This window comes from Pseudopodoces humilis, chromosome 11, assembly GCF_049639895.1.
Source record: "Pseudopodoces humilis isolate 2021_Gansu_Grassland_sample_001 chromosome 11, ASM4963989v1, whole genome shotgun sequence".
Lineage (NCBI taxonomy): Eukaryota > Metazoa > Chordata > Aves > Passeriformes > Paridae > Pseudopodoces > Pseudopodoces humilis.
In genome coordinates this window covers 23,358,453-23,369,340 of record NC_142210.1, presented here as the reverse complement: position 1 = coordinate 23,369,340, position 10,888 = coordinate 23,358,453, and the positions used below count along the sequence as shown (strand labels likewise).

Genomic DNA, 10,888 nt, shown 5'->3' with positions numbered 1-10,888 from the left:
TCAGCACACTCAGGTATTTCTTAATTCCTCAATCTGAAGCAGATCAGTGTTTTTTTTTTCCCTCCAGTAACAGGAGAGGTCTTGGGTTGGAGTTCACCCCAAATCCATTTAAAGGATTCTCAAACCTTGCCCCAAAACATTCACCACAAAATAATCCGTCTGCCACGGTGCCAGCCTGGCCCACACACATCCAGAATATTTATGAATGAGTGGAAAACACAGGAGAGCTGAGTCACACAGCCAGAGGTCGTTTCTGAAGAATAAAATTTTATTTCTTTTGGCTGAAAAAACTGCATACACATGTTCAGATCTGGGCAACCTTCACCACATGTCTTCGTTTCCAAACCAACTTGTGCTTTGAAGCATGCAGGAGCCCACTGCAGCTTGAGAAAGAAGTTAAGAGGGGTTTTTTTTTTGTTTTTTTTTAATCTAGAACTGTGCAAACATCATTTGAAAGCTATTTACATTTTGCACCTCTCACTTCTACTAACAGGAGCATCAGCTGGTAGAGACGTGCAGTGTGCAGCTGTAATTTATGATTTGGCATCCAGGTTTGATTTGTGTAGAATGAAAACAGAACAAACCTCCCATTGTTCCAAAACCTCCCCACGGGCAATGGTAATAAATCTAATTTCTTCTTTGTAAAGGAGATCTCTTTAAGCCTTCCCTGCAGGTATTAAAATATTATTTCCACTCTGGATCCTCTTCCCCTGGTGCTGGTGAGTGGGAGCAGCAAGAAAACATTTTGATTTTCATCAGAGAAGGCAGGAGGGCACCGAGACAGAGCAGGGCTGCTTCTTCCTGTCATCCTCACTAAACTGCAAGATGAGGTGGAGAATTTTTTTTCAAAAAGAAAATATTTTAGACCATCTGATGCAGAAACTTGGACGTGAAAAAAGCTGGATTTAAGTTAATCCTCCTGTTGCTTTCTCTTCCATCCATGAAAGCCTGGAATCAGTAACCAGCCAGACACGAGCACTCCAATCCTACGGGATATCCTCGTTTTCTGTCTCCTCTAGCCTGCCCACGGGACTGTGTTGGTAGAACTTTGGGTGTGATGAGCCACCAAAAGTCTCACCAGAGTGGTTGGATGAGGCTGCTGGGAGTGGGAGCTGCTGGGATCCTTGGATCCTGTGCCATTCCAGTGGCTGTGTCCCATTCCCAGAGTGTTCATGGGAGGGGGGCTGTGCTCGGTGCCTCGCTCTGCTCTCCAGCCCCAGAGGTGAAGCAAGCAGGGTTTTCCTAAGAGCCAAACTGGAGCACAAATGCGATTTCACAAAGCTGTGAGAGCTGCCGGGCCCTGCTGGCGCCGGCTCAGTTCAGCACCCCGCTCTCAGGCTGGGGCCCGAAAATCTGGGAGAAGAATTCCAAGGCCAGGCGGACGTGGATGGGCACGAAGACGTAGGCAGTGTACACCACCATGGCCAGCACGGTGACGGTGATGGTGTGGAACATGGACTGCTCCCAGGGCTCCAGCACGTAGCTGCACGTCACCAGCTGGTACTGGTAGTACAGCCAGTACAGGTAGTCCTTCACCCTCTTCACGTCCATCTTCAGCTCCAGAGGGGCTGGAGAGCACCTGGAATGACAGGGAAATTGGGATTACAGCTGGGATATCCCATGGAACCGCTACACAAACCCGTTTTCTGCAGCTGCTGCTCAGTTACTGGAGCTGTCTCAGCTCAGTGGCCATTCCCACTTCCCAGAAAAGCTGTGGCTGCTCCATCCCTGGAAGTGTCCAAGGCCAGGTTGGAGCAAGCTGGGATAGTGGAAGGTGTTCCTGCCCATGGCAGGTGTGGAACTGGATGATTAAACTCCCTTCCCACCCAAACCTTCCTCTGATTCTATCGATTCCCACGTTCCAAGTGTCTTTTCCTATCCATTCCCTGTGGAAATCGGGGAAAGAAGTATGTAAAAAGAATGGCTTTGGGCCAGCTTCTATAAATATTCCATAAATTCTGTGTATGCCCTGGAATAAAGATGAGATTTAAAACAACTGCTCTGTAAAAACTCCTCTGCTTACTTTTGATAATAATTTTTATTGTTCTGCAATTGTTGGGAATAAAGAGAAGCCAAGTTATGAAAGAGAGAGGGAGGAAAAAAGTAATCTCCGATTGCAGAAGGATTTTTTTGCAGCTCATTCCAAAGAAATGAAAAACATTACAGATTAAAAGAGTATTTAATGGAAATTACCGGTCTAGGAAAGATTTTCCTCTTGGGTAATACCTTTATTCATTCATTGTTCCCATCTCCACTTGGAAAAGAGAATGGCTGAGCAAGAATTAAGTAGGAAATAGGGTTTTCTTCCACTGTTCATTTTTAAATGTGGTTTTTGGCATTTGAAACAATCTTTAAATGTAGGCTAAAAGCATCTCTTTAGAGAAAATAGAATGATAAGAAAGTGTACAAGGCTTTACAGAGGGATTCTGTTATTTTGGGGTTTAAGGGTGTTCCAAGCACATCAGTCCATAGGGGATTCATCAAATTTCCCTGCTGGAAAACCTCCCAATGCTCCATTTTCTTCTACACTTGTGCTGCCTAAAATGCCAGAACAAAGAGGCTTGGACACATCACATCCCTCCAGTCTGAATTTGGGGCAACAGAACTTTGCTGTCCCTCAAAGCAGCAAATCCTGAAGTGGCACTGGGAAATTTGCAGCCTGGGATTAAAGCAACGATGGGCCACTGATGGAGGTCAAAAATATTCCAATATTCCATTGGAATTCAATTCAAATGTTTTCCTGCTCTGTTCTGGGGGCATGTGGGATTTACCAAAGGGAAGTTTCCCCCTTCTAATTCTCCCAAAGCATTTCCTTCACTTCTATCTCCCCGTATTTCCTAGACAAGGAATTTTCTACAATACTTTTGGGGTACAGATCACCATGTGAAATTTAGCAGTGGCTGTCTCTGTGATCAGCTTTTCTTGCAGGAGCTTTTTCTTGGGGAGAAAGGCACCGCTGCTCTCTGGCCAGGCATGAATGGAAGCTGATTCCTTTCAGATCATTTGTTTGAAGGCAGAACTCCAGAGGGAGAGGCCTTAAAGCCTTGGAAATATTGCAAAGCCTTCAATAAAAATGGCCCAGCTGGCAAAGTGGCACTCCCTGCCAGCCAAAAGGGTCTCTGTTTGGGCTTCCTGCAAAAAGAGCAGCGTTTCCTGCAAAAAGAGGGGGTGAAGTGCTGGGGGGAGGAGGAGGAGGGGAAGGGGAAGGGGAAGGGGAAGGGGAAAGGGAAGGGGAAGGGGAAGGAGAAGGAAAAGGAGAAGGAGAAAGAAGGAGAAGGAGAAGGAGAAGGAGAAGGAGAAGGAGAAGGAGAAGGAGAAGGAGAAGGAGAAGGAGAAGGAGAAGGAGAAGGAGAAGGAGAAGGAGAAGGAGAAGGAGAAGGAGAAGGAGAAGGAGAAGGAGAAGGAGAAGGAGAAGGAGAAGGAGGAGAAGAAAGGGAAGGAGAAGAAAGGGAAGGAGAAGAAAGGGAAGGAGAAGAAAGGAGAGGAGAAGGGCCCTCTCACACTCTCCAGGATTATGGGATTTACACTGGGGTTACAGCTGTGCTGGTTAAACTCATCCCTTCCGTGGGAAAATCCCTGTTAATCCCGACCCCTGTCCGAGGAGCTCCAAGGCTGGAGCAGTGCTGGGGGTGTTTGAGGCTCTGAGTGACCAGAGGGGCACAGACTCCCTGCTTCTCCATCCAGAGCTGGTTAGGGACAGCCAAAGGCAGGGAAAACATCCCCAAGGCTGATTTTAGTGATATTCCAGGCTGCAGCCTCACCATCATCACTTGGAGGGCCACATGAATAAAGGATGAGGCAGTTAAAATGATGAGCAGCCCTTTGGATCTCACCAAAGCCCCTGGCACCCTTTTTCCAGCCTGGGGATTGCATTTCCCTGCAGCTCCGGCAAAGCCTGGCTTTCTTTGGTTCCCCCAGCTCTCAGGGCAAGGGAGTAATTCCATCCCCAGGCACTCAGACATTCTGAAATTGCAGGAGGAACACGAGCTGCCTTCATGCTCTGTGGTCTCCTAATGAATGATGGAGGTTGGGATAAGTAAAAGGCAAAAGCAAATTACAGTCTGTGCCCTCACCACTGCCACGCTTCCCCTGCATCTCATCCAGCCTGAGACTGCCTCGGGAGCTGTGCAGGGATAGCAACTCCAGCTGCATAATTTAGAGAGGAAAACCCAGGAGGGCAAGGGGAAAAAAGCCATTTTAAAGCAGCTGCTGAGGCAGTGAGAGACAAGGCTCCCCCGTGGCCCTGTCACACAGATCCCCAGGGGAAGGGACAGTTTACATCCCTTTGGGCCCATTCTGAGGAATAAGGAGAAGCCCAAACCCCCACACCTCCAGAGGTCTGTGCCTGCTTTACCACCCAAATTAATTGTAGCAGCAATCAAAGGGAATAGCAGATTACTTAGGCGAACTTTGGAGGCTAAAAAATCTGTATTTTAAACAGGATTCATCCTAGAGAGGCTTCACTTCCACGACTCTGTTTTATTCTATTACAGCTGGCACTCCCACTTGAAAGGGCCCTGAGTTATTCACTCATCAGTTCCCACTATTCCAGAGAAGGAGATCATTTGTTCTTATGCAATTTTAACTTAACATTCATTTGTCTACAAATTTGGATTTAAACATTCAGTGGTGTTGGGGAAATGCCTTTCTGTTTAGAGGCCATGGGACTGTTACAACCAGCTATGAAGAGAATTCAGCTCCTGTTAAGCAATATTCAGATTATTTTCAGCAATTGCACCTCCAAGAGAAAAAAAAATGCAAGAAGAGAAACCTGCAAAGCAGCTTTTAGTGTTTTAAGTGTCTGCCTGATTCTCTTGCATGTTGACACATGTCTCTGATTAGGGCAGCTGAAAAGATAAATCATCATCCAAATATCAAGGTTTCATTCCAGACCATGCCAAATCTCCCAAATTTCTGTACTAATGACCTTATTTTCCTGAGTCAGAGCTAGCTGGGAGTTAGAAGATGCCAGTGTTAGGTTCTTTAATGTGTAAGTTCTGCTCTGAGCAGGAGGGATTTGCGAAATTTTGGTCACGTTTTCAATCTGCAACTTTGACCCGTGGCCGGACAACTCCTGCTGGGAAATTCCTGTGGAAAGAAACATTCCTGCAGGGGAACTGGGAGAGACTGGTTTTGCAAAGAATGCTTGAAAACTACTTTATGCCCTCAGCAGGAGTGGTTGGTCGAGTTACACGTACAGGGGAAAAAGAGTTTCCAACAAAAATTCAGGAGAAGTTCATCTGGAGTGGGGAAAAACAAAGCCTGGAGCTGGAAATGCCCTCATGATCACTCAACAGGTGATCTCTGCTGCTTCGAATGGAAAATAGGGATGAGATGAGAAATAAAAGCATCAAACAACCAATTAATCCCCAAAATATGAATATTTAATTGGCTAAAAATGGCCATTTGCTGAATAATTGCTGGGATAGCCCAGCAGCAAGAGTGGATGGAGTTTGCAGCATCCTGAGGGAATCCTCTCGTGCTGGAGCTTAAATAAAATCCTTCCACAAGTCCCTGAGGGGGTTTCCAGTCCCAGAACCCCTGAGCACCCACATGTAGGCAGGTGCAACCAGGCAAAGTGCCAGAATGAATTTAAAGTTGTCTGATCTGTAAATAATTTTGGATTAGAATTTTGGATTAGAATTTAGAATTTTGGATTAGAAGCTAAATGGGAAATCACCTCCTTGGGGTTGAAATAGGAATCCCATCTGCAAGTTACTGATGTGGAACTGCTCTAATTTGTAACTTAGACATGCTGTAAAATGGGTTTGTTCTGTGGAATATCCTGATTTATCTAAGGCACCAGTCTTGTCCCTCTGAATGCTGCCATGATTCTGGGATGAGCCCAGTGGTTTTATGCAGGCTGACACCTCCAAGTGCAAACAGAACCAGGAAGGGATTCCCATTCCCATTCCCATTCCCATTCCCATTCCCATTCCCATTCCCAGCCCATCAAAGCCTTTCCTTTCATGTTTTATTCAGTGAGCACCAAGCACGGTGTACAAGGAATGAAATGATCAGCAGTTGGGCAGAAATTGAGATGAGGCAGCAGATTCCAGGCAATCCGGAATCTTTTACATCCCAGCATTTCCTGGGAGCACCACCACAGCCTGCTCCAGGGAATCCTCATCCCAGCATTTCCTGGGAACACACCTCAGCCTGCTCCAGGGAATCCTCATCCCAGCATTTCCTGGGAACACACCTCAGCCTGCTCCAGGGAATCCTCATCCCAGCATTTCCTGGGAACACACCTCAGCCTGCTCCAGGGAATCCTCATCCCAGCATTTCCTGGGAACACACCTCAGCCTGCTCCAGGGAATCCTCATCCCAGCATTTCCTGGGAGCACCACCACAGCCTGCTCCAGGGAATCCTCATCCCAGCATTTCCTGGGAACACACCTCAGCCTGCTCCAGGGAATCCTCATCCCAGCATTTCCTGGGAACACACCTCAGCCTGCTCCAGGGAATCCTCATCCCAGCATTTCCTGGGAACACACCTCAGCCCATTCCTCTGCGCATCCCCACGGCTCCGATCCCGCACGGAGCGTGTCCATGGAGCAGCAGCTCAGCCTGGAGAGCTCCTTCCCCTCCTGGCAAGCAGAGCCCTCAGGTTCCTGCAGCACTCCCACATGGATCTTTAAATTTAACCTCCAGTTTGTTCTTCCAGGGAGGAAATTCCAGATGGAATGGGAGGGAGAAGAGCAGCAACAATCCCAGCACAGCTCCTGATGCAGACAAGAATGCTCCTCAAAAACCACCTTGTCTTGCAGATTTTAATAAATAACCACTCCTGGAATTCTGGAGTGCACAGCAGAGTGAAGCAATCCTGCACCTTTAGCCATCCATTCCAGAGCTCCAGGAAATGTAAATCCCTTCCCTATGTCCCGGGCTGAGGTTCTGAGCTGGGGAGATCGTGGTGCTGTGCATGACTCAGCCATTCTGCATGGGGGTGAAAACACTTTGGCTGAGCCTCTGGGGTTTGCTGGGATAAAAATCTTCCAGGAGTGGAAGGACCAAGGCAGAAAGAGCAATGGTGTTTCCAGCCCTGCTTCTGTTTTACCTGGCTCAAGAGAATTAATTCCAGCATCTTCCTAATCTTTAACCCCAGCTTCCTTCCCGCTGGCCTCAGTGGGAGCACACAGGTGCTATTTTGGTTCTTTCAGGTGTTGCATAATGCACACAAGGCCCAGGACCTTTCCCTGTGCAGGAAGACTTCCTTTTACCTCTGGAACCTCAGACCCCTCCTCGAGTGGCAGTGCCACACCTGCACAAAGTCTGACCCGACTTCCTCATCTCCAGCTGAACCCTGATCCATGTGTGTGCTCCTCCTGCAGCGATTCGGGGCTCCCAACCCAGGGTTTGGTGCTGGAATTCAGCTGCATCTCTGCCTGGAGCACGAGGATTCCTGTCAGCCTGCCTCACCAGCTGCATGGGACAACAGCCAGAGGCTGCTGGGTTTTCTCCTTCAGCTCAGTTCAGTACACAGATGGAGTTTACCTACAACCATGTGGAAAAGTCCTTTTGAATGAAACCCACACGTTTGTGACCCTCAGGAAAGCAGAGCTTGATCTGCAGCACCCACAGGGATCTCATTTGGAGAGAGGCTTCTCACCATTCAGTACCAGCACAGCAGCTGAAAGCAGCTGAAGTTGGCACTGATTTCATGCCTCAGCTGCCCCCAGCAAAGCCACAGCTCTAAAGAACTCAGCTGCCCCCAACTTTGCAGCCTGGCTGATTTATCAGTGCCCAATCCCATCCTTAGGCACAGGGAAAGGAGAAGATGCAGCTCCTCTGTTAGAACAACATTCCTGGAGCAGCTCTGTCCCATTTTCTTCCAAGGCCAAATTAATTTTTCAACAATTTTCCTGTTCTTCCCTCCCTTGAAGTTTCCTCAGTTGTTTCCTTACATAACCAGCTGCTCCTTGCAGCTTGGGAACAGATCCCTTCCTTTCCAGCTTTCCTGGGCTGAGCGTGGTTTGGGCTCTGGGTCCTCCCCCTGTGCCAGGATTTGTACCTTGGAGCAGCTCTGCCAGAGAAAATGGGGAAAATGCAAGTTGAGTCCCAGGGAAAGGGAAAGCTTTCCCTCTGTTTTGAGTGTAAACATAATTTAGGAATGTGGTTTTGAACAGAACTATTCCCAACCAAAACCTCAAGTTTGGGACCAGGGAGCATCACCAGCTTTAAACTGCAAACACTTAAAAATGGAGAGTTCTCAAAGAACTGTTCTAGGAATATCTCAGGGGGGTTTTGCATTTGCTCCTGGTGACAAACCTCAGTTCCTTGTGAGATTTGGGACATCATCTACATCCTTTGAAGGCTTTCAAGTTCAGGAGGTTGTGTAAATACATCAAGCTATCAACAAAATAATTGAGATGTCTGGGCTCTAAAATAAGATTTACATTCTGTTGTAGCCCCTGTTTTAGTCAGACATCTTTGCTTTGCTCTGAGTCATTTCTGAGGCAGCTGAAAGCAACAGCTTGGGTTGTGTGCAACATGAGGAGGTGAATATTATCACAGCTATGACAGGTATTAGTGGAAAATGGGTCCAAGCTCTTGTGCAAGTGCATCTCCCCTGAGATCTCATCAAAGGCAGCAGAGTTGCACCACTCCAGTCACTGCTCCGAGAGGGGAAAAGCAAAACTGGAGTGAGATTCTTGCAACAGATAAGAAATTAAAAATGAGATGCACTCTTTCCACAGATTTAACCCCATCTATGCAGCAGGGAACAGGTTCCTTTGAAGGCCACTTTCCCCAAACAGGTTTGGACACACAAAGCTGTTGACATCCATAAAACAAATGGAAAACTCCATAAAATGTGGCTTGGCAGGACCCAGAGCAGAGCCCTGGCTGCCTCTGAGCCAGCTGGAGCTCTGTGTCCTGCAGCACCCGTGCTGGATGCTTTTTTGGGCACAGAGGGGTGGGACATTGCCGTGGGATCAAGCTGCTCCCCAGGCAGCGTTTCAGCATCTCCCATTCCACTGGAATAACCTCCATGCTCCATGCACAGCTCCCCTGCTTCTCTCCACTAAACCTGCACCAGAAATCACTCCAAGCACTCATGGAATTGCTCCCAAGACACAGTTATTTGTACCATACTCGTGATGTTCGCGAGAGAAACAAAACCAAGCGCCCCAATTCCTAAAGCATTAAAATCCACATTAAAATCCCCTCGAAATGCCTTGTGCTTACTAAGCAGAGCTGAAGCACTTATTGCAGGGATTCTCCTCCATATTATCCAAGGTTTTTCCAACAGGGAAGGCAGGACTTGCACCTGCTTCCCACTGAAGGCAGCCACCAGCGACTCTAAGAAAGCCAAAGAGGAGAAATCCTCCAGCGATGAGCGTTCCCAGCACACGGTGTGAGCAGCACCTTCCCTCCTCCATCACCCCCCACCTATCGCAGCCTTTCACTCCTGCCTGTTTGCCTCGATTTTAGGGAATCCCTAAGGCAAACCATCACCTGGCAAACCAGACCGCAGGGCTGCAGCAACAAGTCCCGGGATGGCTTGGAAGGGACCCCAAAGCTCATCTCATGCCATCCCTTGGAGGGGACACCTCGAAGCCCTCGCTGGAGGCTGCAGGTGCGGCTGGAATGCCAGCAGCTCCCTTAAGGAAGGCACAGCCCAGCAACCCACGCAGGTTCTGCCAGCCCCGCTCCCGGGCCTTCCCCCCGCTCCTTACCGAGCCGCTGGGGACTCGCCGTGGCAGCGGCCGCGCTCGCCAAGGTCACCGGTCCCTGCCCGGGGGATGCTCCGGGATGCGACGCCCTTGGGCGAACCGAGCGGGGAAAGAGCGCCGGCACCGGGAGCACCGGGATGCGGGAATGCCGTGATACGGGAACACCGGGATGCGGGATCACCGGGATGCGGGATCACCGGGATGCGGGAACACCGGGCTGCAGGATCACCGGGATGCGGGATCACCGTGATGCGGGAACACCGGGATGCGGGAACACCGGGATGCGGGATCACCGGGCTGCAGGATCACCGGGATGCGGGAACACCGGGCTGCAGGATCACCGGGATGCGGGAACACCGGGATGCGGGAACACCGGGCTGCAGGATCACCGGGCTGCAGGATCACCGGGATGCGGGATCACCGGGATGCGGGATCACCGGGCTGCAGGATCACCGGGATGCGGGAACACCGGGCTGCAGGATCACCGGGATGCAGGATCACCGGGATGCGGGATCACCGGGATGCGGGATCACCGGGCTGCAGGATCACCGGGATGCGGGATCACCGGGATGCGGGATCACCGGGCTGCAGGATCACCGGGATGCGGCGGCTCACCGCGGCCCCACGCCTCCCTCACCTCCCCTCCGCGCACCGCAGCTCCCCAGCCCGGCTCTGCCCGCGCTTAAATCCCCACCTTTCCCCCTCCCTGTTTTCCTCCTCCCCCGTTCCTCACCTCCCGCCCGCTCGCTCCTGTGGCCGCGGCCCCGGGCCTGTCCCTCCGCCCCGCCCGCTGCCGCAGCCGCTGCGCCGGGAGCGGGGGAGGAGGAGCGGCGGAGCCGGGCTCGGGGAAACCCGTGGGATGGAGCTGGCTGGCACCTCCGGGACGCCAGCTGTTTCCCTGGAGCTCCGTGTCTCCCTGGCTTTTCCCGGCGCTGGCGTCATGCGCTCGGCGGCCGCGCTGCGGGATGCGGGATGCGCCAGAGCTGCCCCGCACACAGCGGCTTCTTATGGCACCCCCCTATCGCGACAGAGACCCTTCACATCGCACCCCTCCATCGCCACAGAGACCCTTCACATCGCACCCCTCCATCGCCACAGAGACCCTTCACATCGCACCCCTCCATCGCCACAGAGACCCTGCAGCGTGCTTGTCCTGCCAAGGGTGCCGGCAGGTGCCTGCGAGCGTCCCAATGGGTGGGAAGGAGCTGGAG

At 50.7% G+C, this 10,888-nt stretch overlaps 1 protein-coding gene across 2 annotated transcripts; it reads right to left on the bottom strand.

Moving 5' to 3' along the window:
* Nucleotides 1-247: 247 nt before the first annotated feature.
* On the bottom strand, nt 248-10,478 carry SPTSSB (serine palmitoyltransferase small subunit B). Of its 2 annotated transcripts, none has more exons than XM_088061084.1 (2): nt 10,411-10,478; nt 248-1,579 (listed from the first exon to the last, which is right to left on the bottom strand). In XM_088061084.1, exon 2 carries the CDS (start codon nt 1,549-1,551, stop codon nt 1,315-1,317), a length of 237 nt encoding a protein of 78 aa, XP_087917210.1. In that variant the 5' UTR covers nt 1,552-1,579; nt 10,411-10,478; the 3' UTR covers nt 248-1,314. The 2 variants fall into 2 exon arrangements, with proteins under 2 accessions (XP_087917210.1, XP_014109845.1); XM_014254370.2 differs by lacking the exon at nt 10,411-10,478 and adding an exon at nt 9,681-9,976.
* Nucleotides 10,479-10,888: the final 410 nt, after the last annotated feature.

Coding starts and splice junctions, on each gene's coding strand:
- SPTSSB (XM_088061084.1), bottom strand. CDS start 1,551: ATGGACGTGAAGAGGGTGAAGGACTACCTGTACTGGCTGTACTACCAG.